The sequence below is a fragment of the Chionomys nivalis genome (assembly GCF_950005125.1).
Source record: "Chionomys nivalis chromosome 23 unlocalized genomic scaffold, mChiNiv1.1 SUPER_23_unloc_1, whole genome shotgun sequence".
Classification (NCBI taxonomy): Eukaryota; Metazoa; Chordata; class Mammalia; order Rodentia; family Cricetidae; genus Chionomys; species Chionomys nivalis.
Genome location: NW_026646869.1, coordinates 132,835 through 154,481, shown reverse-complemented (window position 1 = coordinate 154,481; position 21,647 = coordinate 132,835). Strand labels below are relative to the sequence as shown.

The window sequence follows — 21,647 nt, the reverse complement described above, 5'->3', positions numbered from 1 at the left end:
AAGTGCTGGGATTAAAGGCGCTTTTGTCTTATTCTTTTAGTTGGGAAAGGCTAACTGAATTTCAGAATTCACCATTAATGGATGTGTAAATACAAAGTTGATCTTTAGCGCTGCATTTATAAAAGTATTATTATTATTCTTATTTTTGTAGTCAAAAGACTGATTCTGGGGCATCCTGTATACCACACACACCTTCTCCCACTGAACTACTCTCTCAGATCCTAAAAGTCATTCTAATAATATTTTTTTGTGAACTGACACAGGTTGTTTGGAAATACATTGCCCTGTTATTATCTGAGAAGATTTATGTGGAATGAATTACAGCATTATACAGACCTCATTTCTCAAATTGATACAAAGTAATATTGGATAGCTTTTTGAAAGCCATTTTTGGTATTAACTAACGGCTCTTTTTAAATTTAAAGATATTTGAAACTAGCATAGTTAGAAGCACTTTGCTGTGTAGTCCTCTGGTTTCTCAGACATGGGGGCTCTGTCCAGTCCCATAGTGTCTGTCCTCTGTCTGACCATGCAATAGGGCAGTCTGCAGTCTTCTGTGGCCGTTCCGGAAAGCAGCTGAAGCTCTGTCACAGCAGTCAGCCTGGAATGCTGCTAGACAGCTGGTCGCGGATGGTGAAGAGTCTGAATGTGTCGTCCTCTGTGAACCAGGCCTCTCGTCTCATTGATGGCAGTGAGCCCTGTTGGCAATCATCTGGATCCCAAGGGAAGGTAATGTTTGTGGGATGTGTCAGGAAACACTCTGATTTAGAAGGTGGATTTTAGACCTTTGCATTGAACTGAGAACTTTTAGCTTTGCAAATACCCTCTCAGCGCTCATTTTAAATTTCAGGTCATTAAATAATTTTAAACATACAGACTAGTATATTGTGTATTATTGTTAGATTTTTAAACACTGTGAATACAGATTTTATTAAGTGACCAGTTGAGTAACCAATTATTTTATATATTTTCATATGTAAAATGTTAATTCCTATTATACTCCAGGTTACAAGTTTTTCTGGCATACAGATGAGTTTTGGGGATTTCACTAACACTGTTTGTACCTTGTGTGCCAGCAGGGCAGATGTGATGGGAAGGGAAACGTTTTCTGTGACCCAGTCTAGATCCTGGTCAGAAGTCTGTAAATGTACCATTTATGTGACTTGGAGTGAGACTGCTCAAATCAGCAAGTGGTGGGAAGGGATGTTCTTTCTTCCAGAGTAGGGGTGAATCGTCACACTACATTTTACATTTAAAACTCAGGTTCAGGCTTCAGTGATATTGTTTTATATTACTTTGTTTATTGGTGTGTGTGTGCGTGTGTGTGTGTGTACGCACGTGGAGGTCAGAGCTCGTGGTTTTCTACCATGTAGGTTCCTTGGGGTTGAACGCAGATCATCAGGCTTAGCAGCAAGAGCCTTTTTCTTTCAGAGCCATCATGCTAGCGCCTAGTGAAGACTCTTTAGCAGCTAAATATAACTTAAATTTCGGTAACTGAGCATCTATTTTTTTTTCTTCCCCCTTTAAAAAAAGCATTGGATTCGTTTGGAGATTTTCCCAGATGTTCTTGTTCATAGATTAAAAATGATAGTAGATCCTGCAGACAGTAGCTACATGCCATCCCTGGTCGTGGTGTCAGGTAATTGAATTCGTTTCCTCTAAAAGAAGCCTCTCCTAACGTTTAATAAAGATTGCTTGTTTGATTTCTTTACCTTTCTTTCCCCCCAAGTGGAAGTTCCTTATAACCTAATTGAACTAAAGACTATTAATATCAACCAAACTGACACCACCGTGCCCCTGCTGAATGACTGTGCCGAGGTGAGTTGAGTTGTAGTGACCTATTTCTTTCTGTGTGATTGTGTGTAGCCCATGGATGGCAGCTATGTGTTCGCACTTAGATGAGTTTTTTTCTTCTTAAATGATTTACGTTCCTTAATACCTTATTTTATACAATTACCTCTGGGAAAGAAACAAAACCAACTTCACTTTTCCCTATTTTTGGTAATAAGCATATGTTCATATTCTTAGTGCTCTCTAAAAAAAGCTTTGATTGGAGTTTTTCTTTCTTTTTCCCTCCCTCCCTCCCTCCCTCCCTCCCTCCCTCCCTCCCTCCCTCCCTCCTTTCTTTTCTCTCTCCCTTCCTTCCTCTCTCTCTCTCTCTCTCTCTCTCTCTCTCTCTCTTTTTCTTCTTTTTGGTTTTGGATTGGTTTTGGTTTTTCTAGACAGGGTTCTCTGTATAGCCCTGGTTGTCCTAAAACTGGATCTGTAGACCAGGCTGACCTCAAACATACAGAGATCTACCTGCCTGCCTCTGCCTCCAGAGTGCTGGAATTAAAGGCATGTGTGACCACCGTCCCTGGCTGAAGTTGCTCTTTACATCCATACATATTTGTCAACACCTAATATCTTTTCCTTAAGGTAGATTTTCTGACAATATTTGTGATATTGAAATTGCTTCTTTGTTGATGTGCCTTTGCTTCAACTGCTGAACCTGTGAAGTAATAATAAAATATCTTGCAGAAAGAATCTGGGTTTGTTGTGTCTCTTGAAAAGTCCGTCTGACAGATTTTCTGTACACATGTAGGACGGTTGTGCCCTCTGCACATGGTCTCTTTGCTGTGCAGAGACTTCAGCTGGCTGTGCCCTCTGCACATGGTCTCTTTGCTGTGTGAGACTTTAGCTTCTAGTCATTCTGCTTCTTAGCTCTGGGGCTCTTAGCTCTACTGTTGGTGTTCTGTGTAGAAAGTTCTCATGTATAGCTATACCAAGTGTTTTCTGTGCATTTCCCTTTAGCCATTTCAGTGTTTCCAGTTGCTCTCCTGTTCACTTTAAGTTGCGTGTAGGGTGAGAGATAAAGATCTCATTCTTCTACAGGTGGGCATATAGCTGTGTCAATCCTCTGTTTACTAAGTTTTTTTTTCGGTGTTTGTTTTTGACATCATTTCTTGAAAAATAGCGGTGTGCATTTATTTCTGAGTTCTCCATTCTGTTCTGTTTGTCAGCGTGTTTGTTTTTGTACCAGGACCATGTGGCTTTTGTCACTGTAGCGTTCAGTAGAATAATTTGAGGTTGTATATTATGATGCATCTGGCAGTGTTCTTTCTGCATAGAATTACTTTGACTACCCAGTTTGTTTTTATATTTCCATATGAGTTTAAGATTTATTTCTACTTCAGTTAATACATCATTGCAGTTTTGAAAAAGCTTATATTGAACCTGTTAATTATTCTTGGTGACAGAGCTGTCTTTATGACATTAGCTCTGCCAAGACAGGAGCCTGGGCGTGTTTTAGTCACCTAGTGTTGTCTTCAGCGTTTGTATACTTACCTTCTGCTGAGAGTTCATTCCTAGATTCTCTCCCTCTTTTAAGAAAATATGGTATACAGGATTTTTTCTTTTGAGTTCCTTTCTCAGCAAGTTTACTATTGTTGTATAAATAAAAGCTATTACTATTTGTGTTATCATTTTGTATACTGCATTTACCAGGTCTTCTAGTTTCCTATTAGACTCACTGTGTCTTAAGTATAGAGTCTTGCCATCTGCACACTAATATTTCCAGTTTTTAATCCCTTTTTATTTCTATCTTGTTGCTATAGCTGAGATGATGAACATCATATTTTATAAGAATGGAGGAAGCAGGTTCTCTTGTCTTGTTCCAATTGTAGAGGAGATGTCAGTTTTCCCCATTTAGTACGGTGTTGACTCTAAGTTTGCCGTATCTAATAGCCAATATTACTATATTGGGGTCTGTTCCATTTATTCCTAATTTCTTCAGGGACTTTTATCTTTAGTTCAACTCTGTAAATTGCCTTCTCTGTATTTATTGAGATGACGATGTGGTTTCTGTTTTTAAGTCTATTAATATGTTATATTATGTTGATTGATTTGCATATATTGAACCAACCTTTCATCTCTGGAAGGAAACCACTTTGATCAAGGCATATAATCTTATTAATGTGATTTCGACTTTAGTTTACAAAGGCGTTTTTATATCTGTTGATAAATAAATTAATCATGGTTCCTTTGGTTTGATATCAAGGTGATAGTGATTTAGTAAGATAAAATTGATACTATACCTTCCCCTTTTGTTTTGTGAAATGTTCATAAATGCTGATGGGTGTCAGATTTCCTTTACATATTTGCTATTATTCATCAGTAAACTCATCCAGTTCTGGGCTTTGCATTGTGAAGGGTTACTTATGTACTGCTTCCACTCTTTTAAAGTTATGAATTTGTTTATATTGTTAACATCCTGTAGATTTAATTCCTGTAGGTCATATGCACTTAGAAATTTTATCTCTTGATTTTCAAACTTGGAACACACATTTTCAAAGTATTCTCTAATGATCTTGTGGGCTTCATTGGTGCCTGTTTTAGTAATTTCTTTTTCAGGTTATCCCATGGGTGATGGAACATTGTACACTTGTTGTAGGAGCTTGAAATTTTCCTTCCCCATTTCTTCAGTGAGTCACTGTTCATTTAAAATGTATTGTTTAGTCTTAAAGTATTTGTGTGTTTTCTAAGGGTCACTGTGGGGTGGGTTTTTCCCATCGCATTCAGGGATTATTTCTGCTCTCTGTCTGCCTGTAACATCAATTTTTAGAGAATGGCAGGATACCTGTTAAATCCACTTTCTCAGTATTTTATAGAATTTGGAGCCCAAAATTCTGGGTATTAAATACTTACCTATAAATTTTTACTTAAAAAAATTAAATAATTGTGTCCTCTTGAATTGTTCTCTTTATTAGCATATAGTGACCCTCTGTGCTTTATCACACCTATCCTATCATCTATCTATCTATCTATCTATCTATCTATCTATCTATCTATCTAGCCATCGTGTGTGTGGGTTTGGGTTTGGGTTGATAGATTTCTCACTTTTATTTCATATGAATTCAGCCATGAGGGTTGTCTTCACTTGGGTTTATATTCAGGGGGAAACTGGCTGCAGTAACATTTCTGATGTTTGGACAGTAGTACTAGTATTAGCTGCAGGAGTGAGTTCTGTGTCCCTTACTTGTCCCTATAAGATTTGGAGACAGGGACACTAGCCTCCTGGTTGGGGAGAATGTTGCAAACTCACAGGGATTAAGAGTATCAGTATTTTAAGTAGTCAGTGAAGGAACTGTGGAGAAAAATAGAGTAAGAAGGAAAGTATGTGGGTTAGAGGTTTAAAAAAAGCGGTAGAAAACAATGTATATTAGATTTAGAGAAATGAGACATGGATCTAAGAGCCTTTTCCAACATGATATAAACCACAGCATATTAATCGACTACTTAAGGTACAAAAGTATGAATATGGAAGAATTAAATTCTTAAAATGAAAAAAGATGTATGTGTATAAAATAGGTTGCTAAAATCAAAAGATTACTGATAAAAAGCCATACTGGATAAAAGAGAAGAGGTACTGTGTTCTCAGGAGTGCTTCTGGACCCTGGGAGGGGAGAGTCTGTCCCTGTGTTGTGTGCATCAGGGTCTACCACCAACTCCATGGAGCCCCTGTACCTCCTCCTTGCTGTGACCTGGCTGGGGCTGTCACAGATCTTAGCTTTGTACACGCGCCTGTGCTTCTGCCCCTCTACACCGTCTAGCTTGGCATTTGGTGCTTCTGGCCAGATGCTGTACCATGCTCCGGGTTTTACAGCTCCTTCCCTGGGTCTGATTCACTTGTGTGTGATCCACAATCCCTACTCTTCTTTTCTGGTCAGGCACAGATTTGGCTCAGTCTCTGGCATTCTTTATACTTCTCCACAGCCTGGCTGTGAGATTACCTGTTACTTCTCCAGGCAGTGGTGGGGAAGGAGGATTTTAAGTATTGGAAGCGTTCAGTTTCAGGTTCTTCCACCTCTTTCTAGGGTGTAATTTCCCGAGGTCTAGTTAGCTTGATGTTCTGACTCCAGTTTGAATTTCCAGCAGCTCACACTTGTCTGTCCTGGCAGCTCTCATGCTTTCCCTGGGAGCTAGGAGTCCCTTCAGGGCACTTGCTGGCAAGATTCAGCCCTGACCATGCTCCTTGGTGTGGTCAGATGAACTAACTGGCTTCTTTGGGGGCAGGAAATGAAATCCCACTCTGTCTTCTTCCTGTTTTCTGTAGTTCTTTATGTTATTTCTCCATTTTATTCTTTGATTTCTCCTTTTATCTTGGCTTTCTTCTACCCAGACTGGTGAAATCACAGATGTAGTTTGTAACCTGCAATCTTTCCAGAATGTCAATGTCAGTGTCTGTCTTCTGAGTCTGAGGTGTCTGTAACTTGTCATTTTCTCATCCAGTATCACAGGTACATTGAGATCGCAATAAAGCAGTGCAGGAGCTCAGGGATCGATTGCAAAATTCACGGTCTCATCCTGCTGGGACGCATCCGGGCTGAGGAGGAGGATTTGGCAGCGGTTCCTTTTCTGGCTTCAGATAACGAGGAGGAGGAGGATGACAAAGGCAGCGCTGGGAGGTGAGAGCTTCTTCCTCTGGGACTGGCTGCCTTCTGTCCCATCCCCAGTTTGTGAATCGTGCCTACTAGGATGCTTAGTCGAGTTGTCAAAAATAATATCTTGCAAGAAAATAAAACATAAAAAATGCACATTAAAAAAAAAAAGACCATTAGAGAGAAGATTGGGGAAAAAAAGCTTACTTTTGTTTTTAATCTGAAACGTTCTGTTCCTGTTTTGGTTTAAATCCCTGTAGCTTCCTTTTGTTTTCTGTGCTAGATCATGATTTTCGGTAGACACGGTACGGCACATTCTATTGCTAGCTATTTTACTGTTAACTTAAATGTTTTAGCTTTTCTTTATTATGGTAAAATACACTAAGCCTGATTTTCCACTTCTGCAGTTTTAAGCTTACAGCTGGGTGGCAGTAAGGACATGGACGTTGTTACACTGCTGACTCTGGGCTGTCTCGAGGCTCTTGTGTATAATTCCTGTGCAATCCTAGGACTTCTTGTTACCTGACTCTGTAGGTGGGGATGCCTGCTGCTGTGGCTGTCATTCTGTACGTGTGTGTGCAGCAGCTTCTGTGGGTCCGTCCTGTGGTGGACGGTGACACTGGACAGACTCCCCTGCATCAGCGTGGTGTTGGAGCTGGGAAGAAAGGGGTTGTGTGGGACTGCAGTGGAACATTGCCCCGACAGGAAAGCTCAGTGCTATGAAACAGGGTGTGTCAGGGTGACAAAGATTCTTCCATTGTGTGTTAATTCCATGACGTGTGTAACAAGGACTACTTTAGGCTTCCTTTGGAGTCCTGACAGAAACATTGTGCTGATCACTTTCCTCACAGTTGAGCTTTTGTAGATGGGTTAGTGCGTGTGGGGTTGTTCAGACAAATGTGCAAAACACATTTCAGTGTCTCCAACACTGCTCCTGCCATGCTGGCTTCCTAGTAGGGCCAGAGCCTTCCATAGGCGGTGGACGCAACTCAGGTGACCAAACACATTTTGCTGTAAGTGACTTTCAGTGATGTAAGGAGACAGAGAGCAGCTCCGTCTGTACTGCTGCTCAACACATGCTCTTGTTGCCAGTGCCACAGCTCTGGAGCACTTGCCTGTATACAGACTAGTGGTTTCATGTGCTAAAGCAAATCTTTGAGAAGGACTCCTTACTTGGAGGAGCTCTTTATGTTTTAAATGCTTTGTTTCTACCTTTGTTTCCTGTCTAGTCTCATTAGAAAGAAGACTGCTGGGTTGGAGTCAACGGCTACAATAAGAACCAAAGTGTTTGTGTGGGGCCTGAATGACAAGGACCAGCTGGGTGGGCTCAAAGGCTCTAAGGTACCTACCCCGTTCCCTGTGCCTGATGGCAGTGCTTGTGGCTTCTGCCTGAGGCTCAGCTAGGCAGGCTCTTTAACCCTCTTTCTAGATGTGGGTTCTGAGTTCAGACTTTGTGAGCTGCTTCTCTCCTTTATATACAGTTGTATGGAGAGAATGCTTTGTGAGCACAGAGAAATGGGACAGTAGATCTGTGCACACTTGTCATTGTGGAGTGGCTGTGGGTAGAGGCCCCCCTCCCCCCTCCACTCATTGACACACTCATTTTTTAAAAAATGATTTATTTATTTATTATGTATACAGTATTCTTAGTATTCTGCATGTATGCCTGCAGGCCAGAAGAGGGCACCAGATCTCACTACAGATGGCTGTGAGCCACCATGTGGTTGCTGGGAATTGAACTCAGGACCTTTGGAAGAGCAAGCAGCGCTCTTAACCACTGAGCCATCTCTCCAGCCCTCACTCATTCATTTTTGTATCCTGATCATGGTTTCCCCTTCTTCCCCCTTTTACCCATTCATTCATTCACTTATTCATTCATTTATTCATTCATTCATTTTTACATCCTGATCATGGTTTCCCCTCACTCCTCTCCACCCAGTCCTTCCTTTCACTGTTGATTCATCCTGAGACTGCTGGGCAGTGGTGCTACACGCCTTTAATCCCAGCACTCAGGAGGTGGAGGCAGGTGAATCTCCGTGAGTTCCAGACCAGCCTGGTCTACAGAGCGAGTTCCAGGACAGGCTCCAAAGGTTTTCTGTGTCTTGAAAAACCAAACATTTGCTTCTATGCTTATACTTGATTTCACAAATAATTGAGTTAAAGGCTAATTTTTGAAGTGCTTACTCACAAAAAAGGTGACATTTTCCAAATAAAAAAATAGAGTAACTCTAACAAATAATGCATCTGAATTAGGACTGAATTAATTGTACATTGTATCTTGTTTGATTAGGTCCAAAAAACCCAACTTACTCTAATTTTTAGTATTGGGGGACAACTTCACCTGATGAGATCTGTTCTTTTTAGTCTCTGTGGTGACAACATCAGTCATGTGCCTCTGTCACCGGTATTACTAGGAAGCAGAGACTGCTGGAACTCACTTACTTGAACTAATTTATATTGTTATTTAGGCAGCCTTAAATGACATTTATGTCCTGAGGTCACAGATCCCTATTTTGCAGTGGTTAGGTATAGGTATAGGTATAGGTATATTGATGGTTAGGTATAGGTCAGGTATAGGTATATTGATGGTTAGGTATAGGTCAGGTATAGGTATAATGATGGTTAGGTATAGGTCAGGTATAGGTATGTTGATGGTTAGGTATAGGTCAGGTATAGGTATGTTGATGGTTAGGTATAGGTCAGGTATAGGTATATTGATAGTTATGTATAGGTCAGGTATAGGTATATTGATGGTTATGTATAGGTCAGGTATAGGTATATTGATGGTTAGGTATAGGTCAGGTATAGGCATGTTGATGGTTAGGTATAGGTCAGGTATAGGTATATTGATGGTTAGGTATAGGTCAGGTATAGGTATATTGATGGTTAGGTATAGGTCAGGTATAGGTATGTTGATGGTTAGGTATAGGTCTTACCTGGACCAGAGCCTTTTTTACCTCACACTTCCAGGTTATAGTCCAGTCCATTCATAATGCAAAACAAATCACCATATAATAATACAGGGTTTCTTAGGCAGGATTTTTAATTTTAACCACATCTATCACAGTAAAAAGCAGAAACATGTAATTTCCTTCCTTCCTTCCTTCCTTCCTTCCTTCCTTCCTTCCTTCCTTCCTGCCTGCCTGCCTGCCTGCCTTCCTTCCTTCCTTCCTTCCTTCCTTCCTTCCTTCCTTCCTTCCTTCCTTATTTCCCTTCCCTCCCTCCCTCCCTCCCTCCCTCCCTCCCTCCCTCCCTCCCTCCCTTCCTTCCTTCCTTCACGCCCTGGATGGCCTGGCACTAAGCCTGCAGTCTGGGCTGCCCTATACTCACAGAGATCCTCATCTGCCTCTGCTTACCAGACTTTGAGATAAAGGATGTGCCACACCATGCCCAGTTAGCACAGTTTCTTATGTATGTGAGTCACAGTCAGAGTGAGCAAGGCTGTGACAGAACACCTCAAAGAAGCACTCCCATGAAGACAGGTGTGCTTCGGTCCACATTTCGAGAGGAACACAGTCTGTCATGGTGGCAGCAGCTTACTTACTGCATCTGAGCAGATCAGGAAACAGAAGACTACAAGCAGTCTGTGGTGCTGTAACCCTCCAGGCCAACCCCCAAGTATCTCATTTCTTCCACCTAACTCCCCCTTGTTGTAGTCTCCAGTTCTCCAGAATAGACCACGACTGGAGAGTAAATGTTCAAACACATGAACTGGTGGGGCATGTTGTCCTCAGGTCACGGCATGCTTATTTCTTCTTAGACCTTTCAGTACAGAAATGTTCACAGGTACCAAGGTAGACAGGTTTAGAGTTGTGACTTCTCTTGTCCTCATTTCAGACTCCAAGTGTTGTCCACAACTGGCTGCTCTTTGTATGTTTTCATGCATATGGCAGTTCCTTAGGCACCATATGCTTTCATTAGTCCCAAACTCATTGCTTAGGCTAGGTTGGCTGACCAGCAAACTCCAAAGGATCTAGCTACCTTTCTTTCCCAACAATGAGTAAGCACAGGACAGCTGCCTTTCTTCTCCAGCATTGAGAGTATAAGCACTGAACAGCACCACAACTGGAGGTTTCTCTCCTGCCTGCCAGTTCGAGGCTTAATATTAATTATAAAAGTTCGACCAATGGCTTAGGCTTTTACTAGCTAGCTCTTACATTTATATTAACCATTTCCATTGATCTGTGTATCTCCACGTGCCCCATGGCTTACTGGTAATGCTCTGGCATCTTACTCTTCCAGACTCTGCCTTCCCGCCTATTCAGTTTGGCTATCCTGTCTATCTGTATTCTTCCCTGCCATAGGCCAAAGCAGCTTTATTCATCAACCAATAAAGGCAACATATATTCGCAGCATACAGAAGGACATTCTGCATCACACCACACTTGGTTCTTTTATTGAACTCTGGATTGGACTCAAATCCTCATCCTTGCATGGCGAACCCTAGACTGAGTCTTCTCCCCAGCCCCTGATCTAATTGTGTTTCTGTACTGTAGACCCACTATAAGTAAATCTAATTGTATTCTTTCATCTCTAAAACACTTTAGTTTGTACTTCTAAGAGCTAAGGACTCTTGTGGTCAAGGTAATCACAGACTGACAGCAATTCTGTATATCATCTGTTAAGATCACTTAGGGGTGAAAAAGTATAAACATTCTCTTTTTCTTCCTTTGCTTTAAAAAATCCTTTCAGATCAAGGCTCCTTCATTCTCTGAGACTCTGTCTGCTCTGAATGTGGTTCAGGTGGCTGGTGGATCTAAGAGTTTGTTTGCAGGTATGATGATTTTAGTATTGGTAAATTATGTTGAACACACATTAAACAGTGTGGCCTTTATGTTGTGAGAGCTGAGACTTCTGACTGCTCCTTGCAGTGACTGTGGAAGGGAAGGTGTACTCCTGTGGAGAAGCCACAAACGGCCGGCTGGGGCTGGCTATGTCCAGCGGGACGGTCCCTATTCCTCGGCAGATCACAGCCCTCAGCAGCTACGTGGTCAAAAAGGTAGCGGTCCACTCAGGTACGAGCCCAGCACCAGTGCACAGGGGCCTGATGTGCCTCTTGCTTTGCAAGTGTTTCAAGCCCTTCAGGAACTCTCTGAAGTATCCTTGTGTTCTTTTTTAAGTTTTAGTTAACTAGTCTGAAGAAAGAGGTAGATGATGTGACTCAATCTAAGATTAGTTATTAGTACTTAATAAAGCTTTTTGGAAGCCATCATTGTTGGCATTTCAGGTGTGTGTTGTACCTCTCAGAGGATTTGTGCTCAGTCCTGGAGCGCTTGTGTCTGTCAGGCCCTGCACTTTTTAGCTATGAAACTGTAAAGTTCTGTCACTTAAATAGGGTATCTTACTATGAAAACTCAGTGGCTCCCATGAAACTTCCCAGAGCATCAATGAATTCTCAGTGTGAGAAAAGTGGTTTTCAAGCAAGTTCACTGCTGCCCCTCAGCTTCCGCTTTGGCATTACTGAAATGTTCTGTACACCGTGCCAGGTCCCGAGGGATGGAGCCGACTCTGGATACTAAACTCAATTCACACTTGTACTGGTTAGGATTCCAGAGGACCTATGTGCGAAACAAGGACTTACTCTTCTCCCCTGTTAAGCTCCTGGTAGGGTCTGAGCCCATCTGTAAGGCATCTGCCTGTGAAGAGCACTGGCCCTTCTGGTCTGTTGCTGGGGAAGGTGGCTGTAATACTCTAGCCTGTGCAGCCCTTCTCTAGAGCTGGACTTGTTGTTGCCCCTGATAGTATGTGGAGTTGTCTGTTGCTGAGTCCCTGCTGCCGGGAGCCCCGTCTGCTCTGCCTTGGAGCTCAGTGGTTTGTAGATCCTTCCCTGACTATGCAGCCAGAGCTCACGCCTGTAACGTGAGGCAGAGCGCTGGGATGGGAGAGTGTCGGGGAATAAAAGTTCATTTATTTTACATATATGTCACCCAGAAAGCTTTCTGTGATAACTGTGGTGATGGTTCTGTTAATCATTTAGCTAACACATACACATCGAGCACATGCCGCCATATGCCAGGCAGATTAGGTAGCACACGGTGAACTCTTTATACATTACGTGTTGACAACCTTCCCCTGTGTATGTTGCAGGTGGCCGGCATGCTACAGCCTTAACAGTGGATGGGAAAGTGTTCTCGCGGGGCGAAGGTGATGATGGGAAACTTGGACACTTCAGTAGAATGTAAGACTCTTCCTCAATCTTGCTCATTCCTAAGAAACTGTTAGCTAGTAATAATAGGCTATTTTCACAGTTGTTTACAGAAAATTATTGATAGAAGTTATTTGTTGATATAAATATTAATATTTAAAACCGTAGATGGATACACTGTAGTTTGATTCACTCTCTTTTTTAAGGTTTGACAATTAGGGTGACGTATATTTTTTGTTGATCAAAGATGGGCCGTCTCTGAAAAACAGCTTGGTAAAAAGTGTACTTTACTCTTGCCCTAGGAACTGTGACAAGCCAAGGCTGATCGAGGCCCAGAAAACCAAGCGCATCAGGGACATAGCCTGGGGCAGTTCTCACAGTGCAGCCCTGACGTCCAGTGGGGAGCTGTACACCTGGGGCCTGGGCGAGTATGGCCGCTTGGGACACGGTGATAATACCACACAGCTGAAGCCCAAAATGGTGATTATACACATTTTCATTGCTTATAAAAGCTTTTTCACTTTGTTTTTTTCAAGTGAAGATAAGCCTCAAGTCTGGGTTTTTAAAGACACGAACAATATACTGACTTTCAGTCTGTGGAAAAATTCCCATTGCTTTCCCAGTTCCCGTGCTTCATTCTGTTTTTGCGTTTGTAATCGAGTAGGTGAAAGTCCTTCTTGGTCACAGAGTAATCCAGGTTGCGTGTGGAAGCCGAGATGCACAGACACTGGCTCTCACTGATGAAGGTAGGAGCTGGTTGTGATGCTGAGTGTCCTCTGGGTAGGGATGTAAATACTAAGAATTTACCTGAGGTGTTTGCTTTTTAAACCTAGGTTTGGTGTTTTCCTGGGGTGATGGTGATTTTGGAAAATTGGGCCAAGGGGGAAGTGAAGGCTGTAACATTCCCCAGAACATCGAGAGACTAAATGGCCAGGGTGTGTGCCAGATTGAGTGCGGAGCTCAGTTTTCCTTGGCACTCACCAAGTCAGGAGTGGTGTGGACATGGTATGTAAGCTTCCTCAGTGTCATTGCCAAAGGCAGACTGTTTGGAGAGCCCTGGCTTTGCCCTGTGCCCAGCCTCGGCTGCTAGTAAAACTGTTACTTTCTTACTCATTTGGCATCTTTTTGTGAAAAAAAAATCTATGTTGAATTGAGATTACTGATAAAATTATGAAAAAGGAATATCTTACAGTTCATTTTGTAAAGAAATCTATAGACAGTTTCACCCAGTTTGTGTGAGGTTTATATAGCTTTAAAAAAATTGTGAATTACATTATACTGGAAGCTACATGAAATAAAACAACGAAACAGACTTCTAACTTCCTTATGTCATGTCAGGCAATTAGCAACTTGAAAAGACATTCCAGATAGCGCTTGGGAGGGGGGTTGGCGGTGTGCTCTATTCCGTCTCTTTATAATCCATAGTAACTGAGTTCTTATGTGACACATGACAGCACGAGAGGTCTTCCCCGCCAAGTTAGTCTGCGCTAATTTGGATTGTGGTATATACTCTGTGTGATGTTATCACTCCACTCTAGAAGGTGTGGTCGTGAAAGTGTTCCTGTAGCATTGCCAGACTGTAACCATGGAGTGATCCGGAACTGCTGCTTTGTCTCCAGGGGGAAAGGGGACTACTCCAGACTGGGCCACGGCTCAGATGTGCACGTGCGGAAGCCGCAAGTGGTGGAGGGACTGAGAGGGAAGAAGATCGTGCATGTGGCGGTCGGAGCCCTGCACTGCCTGGCGGTCACAGACTCGGGACAGGTGAGGCTCAGTGACCTGTGGTAAGGGCTCTAGGAGTGCTCGGCGGGTTTAGTGCTTGTCTTGTCCACACTGGAGGACGCGCTAACACCCAGCCTTCGGAAGTCTGGAGCCGGAGAATAGCTAGTTGCAGGCCAGCCTACGTTACATAGTGAGTTCTGGTGGGCCAGCCTGGGTCACATTTTCAGCATGCCACACCAAGAAAATAAAAACAACAAATATCCCTTAGACTCCTGAAATGCTTAGGTGAGTTTAATATTAGGTTAGTGCAAAAATAATCACGGTTTTTGTGTTGAAATTTGCCATTTGATACTGAAATATATTCTAAATAAGTTTATTATGTTTATTGTACATAATTCTTACTTTTTTATAATCATTTTATCTGTGGGTGTTTATGTCTGTCTGTCTGTGTGCACACATGTATAAGTCAGAGGGCGACTTTCTAGAGTTGGTTCTCTCACCATGTGAGGATTGGAGATTGAGCTCAGGTTGTCAGTCTTCTCCACAAGGACTTAATGCTGAGCCATCTCAACGATCCCTATCATGCATCATTTTACCTCTCTCTCTCTCTCTCTCTCTCTCTCTCTCTCTCTCTCTCTCTCTCTCTCTCTTTCTCTCTCATTCTCTCCATACACATATACATATATGTATATGTGTGTATATATATATGATGACTTATACTTGTCATTTATTTTATACTATTGAAATGATACTAGACAAAACCAAGTTTTAGTGATTTTCTTACTCGTTTCATTTGCAAAAATGTGTCTCTTGGCTGTAATGGTTTCCATTTTGATTAATAAATACTTGTTTTGAACCTGTTTACAGTAATTTAAAATTCATGCTTCAAAACTGTAATCTGTTTTGCGCCAACCTAATATTGGAGAGCTGTTAAGGTGGAGCAGAGTTCATCTTGTTTACTGGTGTATTGCTTAAGTGTTAGCACAGGTTGGGGGGGGGTCTTGGCAAACCATCCTTTACATTGTGAAGTCCATGCTAGAATATAAAAATTATTGAAAATACTCCCACCCCTAAGGTATTAGCAGCTTTTACTTTGGCGGGGGGAACCTGATGTTTGATAGAAGCTATACCTATATAAGAGAGGCTGAGGCTGTACATAGATGATAGAGGCTATACCTACATAATAGAGACTGTACTTATGATAGAGGCAATAGCTACATAAGAGAGGCTGTACTTACATGTTTGAGGCTACACCTACATAATAGAGGCTGTACTTATATGATAGAGACTGTAGCTACATGATAAAGACTGTGCTTACATAATAGAGACTACACCTACATAATAGAGACTGTACTTATATGATAGAGGCTATAGATACATAATAGATGCTATGCTTATATGATAGGCTACACCTATATAAGAGAGACTGTAGTTACGTGATAGAGGCTATAGATACATAATAGATGCTGTGCTTATATGATGGCTACACCTACATAAGAGAGACTGTAGTTGCGTGATAGAGGCTGTACCTACATAATAGAGACTGTACTTACACAATAGAGGCTATAGCTACATAATAGAGGCTGTACTTACATGATATAGGCTATACCTATGCAACATAGGCTGTATTTACATGATAGAGGCTATATCTACGTCAGAGAGGCTGGACTTACATGATAGAGGCTACACGTACTTTACTTTGGAAATACAGGATTTCGTAGATATTATTGATTTTGTTGTTTTAAGAAGAGTATGCCATGACTAGCCCATGGAGCCATATTTTAAACTTGGTTTATGAAAACAAAATTAACATTGTTTAGTTCAAAGTGAATTATGCTTTATAACTGTAAAACCTAAGAGCAAATTACTTGAAAAATGAGCATGGTATTTTTCTTTTTCGTTACCCTTTATAGTATAGTGGATTTACTGTACTTAGCCAAAGCAGTATATCCTCTGTCTTCCACCCAAAGAAGGACGAATTAATTAGAATAATATTAAATAGCATTTATAGTTGTTAAGCATTTTCATGGTTGACTTTTTTCCCTCCGAACTGAATGTACGCATGCTCTTTTGTTATATTGTTAAATACATTTTATCTTTAAGAGTGCAATTCTTTCAAGGACCATGACATGTTTTATGCATTTTCAAGTGTTTTTAGAAATAATTTAAAGTTGAAAAATATAATTTTTTTCCCCTTTAACAGGTGTATGCTTGGGGGGACAATGACCATGGCCAACAGGGCAATGGCACAACCACAGTTAACAGAAAGCCCACCCTGGTGCAGGGCCTGGAGGGCCAGAAGATCACTCGAGTGGCTTGTGGGTCCTCACATAGTGTAGCCTGGACGACAGTGGACGTAGCCACGCCCTCTGTCCACGAACCTGTCCTCTTCCAGACGGCAAGAGACCCGCTGGGTGCTTCCTACTTAGGTAATGTTCTCCTGTAGACTGCATGGCCGCCTAGGTGCGTGTGGTCCTGCTGACAAAGGTTGTGCTCTGCTGGCCTGCAGGCTGGCCCTCGCATCTCTTGAATGTGCAGCTTCTGTCCTGTCTTACTTGTGCAGATCTTCCTGTGCATTGCTTTGTCTACTTAGATGGCTGTTTGTGTCAAGAGTGGACGCCTTTTTGTTCCCGAATACTGTTTCGTGCTTTATTCAGTCATTGAAGGACATTTAAGTTCTTTGTGATTTTTGGTTGTTACAAATTAATGTTTTTTTTGTTTTGTTTTGTTTTGTTTTTTTTGTGAGTGGAAGCGAGGTTTGATTCTTTGGTATGATGCCCAAGAATGTCTTTCCAAGTGCATGCCATGAGAAACTGTCAGATTGTTTTTATAATAACTGGACTCTTTTGTATTCTTGTTAGCAATAGATGAATAATCTGATTTTCCCCTATCATTTCCTACTGTGTTCTCTGTTCCTCTTCACCCTCAGTTCCTCCCCTTAACTCCTTCCAGATTTGCCCTTTCCCTGTCTCCTCCCATTCTTACCTTCTTTTTTTTAAAAGTTTAATAATCCACAGACTCCAGTGTGTGCTATGTCTACGTAACTTCTGGGTGTGGGGCTATAAGAGGAACATTGACTCCTTCTCCAGCTGTCGATAGATCCTCCCTTAGGAACGGGGGCTCTTGAGCCCTTTTCCACTCCATGGCAGAATATTGACCCAGTATTGATCTTGGACAGGTCTTCTGCAGGCAGCCACACACAGCTACTAAGCTACTAAGTCCCAAAGGACTGTTTATTACTTATTTACATGGCTACAGTGTTTACATCACTTCACTCCCCTCTTCAACTGTCCCCACCCCCACTCCACTTATGACTCCTCCTTCTTTTTTTTTATTTTTTATTGAAAAAAAAATTTCTGCCTCCTCCCCGCCTCCCATTTTCCTCCCCCTCCTCCTGCCCCTCTCCCTCTTCCCCCACTCCTCTTCTCCTCCCTCTCCAGTCCCAAGAGCAGTCAGGGTTCATTGCCCTGTGGAAAGTCCAAGGCCCTCCCCCCTCCATCCAGGTCTAGGAAGGTGAGCATCCAAACTGTCTAGGCTCCCACAAAGCCAGAACTTGAAGTAGGATCAAAACCCTGTGCCATTGTCCTTGGCCTCTCGTCAGCTCTCATTGTCCGCCATGTTCAGAGAGTCCGGTTTTATCCCATGCTTTATCAGTCACAGTCCAACTGGCCTTGGTGAGCTCCCAATAGATCAGCCCCACTGTCTCATTGGTAGGGTGCACCCCTCATGGTCCTGACTTCCTTGCTCATGTTCTCCCTCCTTCTGCTCCTCATTAGGACCTTGGGAGCTCAGTCTGGTGCTCCAGTGTGCGTCTGTCTCTATCTCCATCCATCGTTAGATGAAGGTTCTATGGCGATATGCAAGATATTCATCAGTATGGCTATAGGATAGGGTCATTTCAGGTTCCCTATCCTCAGCTGCCCAAGGAACTAACTGGGGACATTGCCCTGGGCACCTGGTAGCCACTCCAGGTTCAAGTCTCTTGCCAACCCTTAGGTGTCTCCCTTAACTAAGATATGTGCTTCCCTGCTCCCCTATCCAACCTTCCTTTATCCCCAATCATCCCGTTTCCCCTAAGTTCCCCCCATCCTCTCCTTCACACTTTTCTCTCCCCATCTCCCCTTACCTCCATCCCACCCCACCCCCAAGATTCCAATTTTTTGCCCGGCATTCTTGTCTACTTCCCATAGCCAGGAGGATAACTATATGTTTTTCCTTGGGTTCACCCTCTTACTTAGTATCACAAATTATTATTTATCTACAGATTGAAGGCTAAGGTCCACATGAAAGAGAACATGGCTTCCTGCAGTGCCCCGTCTGCTACACAAAATGCATATTTAATGCTTCTCATCCTGAGAGGGCTGTCTCTCATCCCGGGACTGTGGAATGTTGGGCTTCCTAACTAGGTCTTCTCTGTTTTCAGACTCCCAGAGTAGTTCTGTGTTAAGCAGAAGATTTCCTCTCAAAATGGCACCTAGCTAACAACCTCCTAAGTTATATGGAGTGACAACATGGGATTCCTGTCCACTGCTGATGCCTGTCCAGTTCTTCTGTGGGCGTGGGCCTGTCCTCTGATCAGGATGTCAGCTCACTATGTCCAGGGCTGCCTGGCTCACCTCCCGCTCGGCCAGGAGCTCTGTGGCTGGAGTCTCTGGCCTTGTCTGCTTCCTGTGGCATCACCTGTTGTTTTGTCTGCACTTTTGGTGTCCTGTCACACTGCCTTTGTGACTTTCCAAAGCTTGGCCATGTTCTCTCTCCTTCTCCCTCCCTCGCTCCGTCTCTGTTCCTGTCCTAACTTCTCCTTGACCTAGTCATACGGGCAGTTTCTCGTCACCGCCTTACCCGGAGGTTTCCTTCCCCAGATGTTGGCTGTTCTCATATTGTCATGTTTCTGCCTGCTTTTTGGACTAGATAAGTGTTTTCTTTACTAGTTATAATCTGTCAACTTCCGGTTGATTTCATTGGCTGATTTATACTTCTTCTTGTGATTTATGTATTGTGTTATATTGCATTCTGCCTGCCCTGTAATTTTTGGCTACGTACCATACACCAGTGCATTTTACCTTGCACTGTTGTGGGTATAATGTAGTTACATTATTTTACAAGAGTAGTTCTTTTCATTCTCTTTCATAAGAAATTTTCAGGAACTTTTACTACAGCTTTTATGTACTATAGTAAAACACAGCATTTTATGACTGTGTTGGTCAGTTTTATCAGTTTGACACAAGGTAGTGTTATTTGTGAAGAGGACTCTTGAGAAAATTACATCCTTCAGATCACATGTAGACAAGAGTGTAGAATATTCCCTTGATTAATGATTGATGTAAGTGGGTGCAGCTCACTGTGGGTGGTGTCAACCTGGGCAGGTGGTCCTAGAGTGTATAAGAAATAGTCTAAAAGCCGGGTGGTGGTGGCGCACGCCTTTAATCCCAGCACTCGGGAGGCAGAGGCAGGCGGATCTCTGGGAGTTCGAGGCCAGCCTGGTCTACAAAGGGAGTTCCAGGACAGGCTCCAAAGCTACAGAGAAACCCTGTCTCGAAAAACCAAAAAAAAAAAAAAGTCTGAAAAAGCCATGAAGAACAAGCCATCGAGCAGTGTTCCATCATGGGCTCTGCATCAGTTCCTGCTTTCATGTTCTTGCCTTGAATTCCTACCCTGACTTTCTTCAGTGATGGTCTGTGATGTGGAAGTATAAGCAAAATGAACCCTTTCCTCCACAACTTGTTTTTCGTTGTAGCGTTTTATTCCAGAGCACTCGAGAGGGAGAGAGAGGCAGGTGAATCTCTGTGAGTTAGAGGTCAGCCTCTTGTGTATTAGTTTGTAAATCCTGCCTTGATGTGAACTTTGTGTAGTGAGTTTTAGGACAGCCAGAGCTATGTGCTGAGACCCTGTCTAAAAGCAAACAAACAAAAACCAAACCAACAAAATAAAAAAAAAAATTCATGCATGTCTATAATGTTTAGATTAAATCCAGGACCCCATTCTGTCCCCTCCAATTTCTCTTCTGTCCCCCCATCACCCCCCTCCCTCAGTACTTACTGAGTTAATTTAGTGTTGCCTGTATGTGCTTGGTCTGCTAGAGCATGGGTCCCCTCTCAGGGCAATCTTCTCTGAAGAAAACTGACTTCTTTTCCAGCAGCCATCATTTGGTAATGGTTGCCCCTCCCTATCCATGCGAGGAAGGAGGGTTGTGAATCATAGGGTCTGCCAGTCTGACTGATGTCTGCAGGTACTGCTGCACAAAAAGCAAAATGCAGACTGTGGTTTGTTTTCAAGAAAGCCTAAGTGGTCAAACCACATAGAGAACGAGCAATCTGTGATCTTAAAAACAGCTTTGGTTTTTGTTTCCCCTTCTTAGGTGTGCCTTCAGATGCTGATTCTTCTTCTGCCAGCAATAAGATAAATGGTGCAAATAACTGTAAGCCCAATCGCCCTTCTCTTGCCAAGATCCTCCTGTCGCTGGAAGGAAACCTGGCTAAGCAGCAGGCCTTATCACACATTCTTACCGCACTGCAGATCATGTATGCCAGGTAGGCTGTGTGTTGGTTTATAAATCCTGCCTCACTGTGAACTTTATAGTTTGTAGTATTGCGATTGAGCAGATGGTTATGAAAATGTTGTTATTAGTCGTCAGCCCTACTAGTTGTACAGTTACGAGTCACACACCCATGCTGATGATTGATGGGTTCTTGGTGCCTTACAGACAAAACCCAGCTCATTATTGAAATGTGAATCAGAACATCAGGCTTGAAGATGTTTTCTTTTTTATTGATAATTCTATATCTGTATCAGGTAAGAGGAAGAATGAATTGATGCTAATTTAAGGTCTTGTTTAAAAGGATTATTCTTGCTGGGCAGTGTGGTATACGCCTTTAATCCCAGCATTCGGAAGGCCAGCCTGGTCTACAGAGTGATTTCTAGGACAGCAAGGGCTACAGAGAAACCCTATCTCAAAAAAAAAAAAAAAAAAAAAAAGATTGCTCCTTTCATCCACGTGATAAGGTGGTTCTCACTGTCCTAACATACTCCTTTCCTGCTCTTGTTAGAGCCTGTTGCAGTCAGCTTCCCAACATTTAAGAAAACACCAGAGACACTCAGCTTAGAAAGAGGGAGATTTTATTTGGTCCATAGTGGCTAGCCCCAGGTTTTGGCCTCTGATAAACATGTCATAATGGGAGCCAGAAGCAGAGCAAAACCTGCCCACCTCATGGTCAAAAGTTGAGAAAGAAGGAAGCCATGTTCCAGTCCCCTCAGTGACATGCTCTCCTGACCCCAGGACTCCCCTAGACCCTGTCCCACCAGCTCCCAGCAGTGAAGCCTGGGCAGCAATGCTCAACCACAGGGTGTGTTTCCTGGCTGGG

At 42.7% G+C, this 21,647-nt stretch overlaps 1 protein-coding gene across 3 annotated transcripts in view; it reads left to right on the top strand.

Annotated features, from left to right (window-relative positions):
* Positions 1-21,647, top strand: part of LOC130869020 (E3 ubiquitin-protein ligase HERC2-like) — a 127,023-nt gene that overhangs the window by 35,392 nt on the left and 69,984 nt on the right. For 2 of the 3 annotated variants that reach the window (XM_057761133.1, XM_057761132.1), the window contains 14 exons: positions 539-729; positions 1,534-1,639; positions 1,730-1,818; positions 6,271-6,446; positions 7,649-7,760; positions 11,112-11,193; positions 11,291-11,434; positions 12,507-12,597; positions 12,867-13,044; positions 13,229-13,310; positions 13,398-13,569; positions 14,184-14,328; positions 16,490-16,715; positions 20,645-20,816. In XM_057761133.1, the coding sequence (XP_057617116.1) occupies positions 607-729; positions 1,534-1,639; positions 1,730-1,818; positions 6,271-6,446; positions 7,649-7,760; positions 11,112-11,193; positions 11,291-11,434; positions 12,507-12,597; positions 12,867-13,044; positions 13,229-13,310; positions 13,398-13,569; positions 14,184-14,328; positions 16,490-16,715; positions 20,645-20,816 (1,898 nt within the window). In that variant the 5' untranslated portion in view covers positions 539-606. Of the gene's footprint in view, positions 1-538; positions 730-1,533; positions 1,640-1,729; positions 1,819-6,270; positions 6,447-7,648; positions 7,761-11,111; positions 11,194-11,290; positions 11,435-12,506; positions 12,598-12,866; positions 13,045-13,228; positions 13,311-13,397; positions 13,570-14,183; positions 14,329-16,489; positions 16,716-20,644; positions 20,817-21,647 lie in introns of those variants that run through there. The other variant, XM_057761134.1, reaches the window with a different exon arrangement.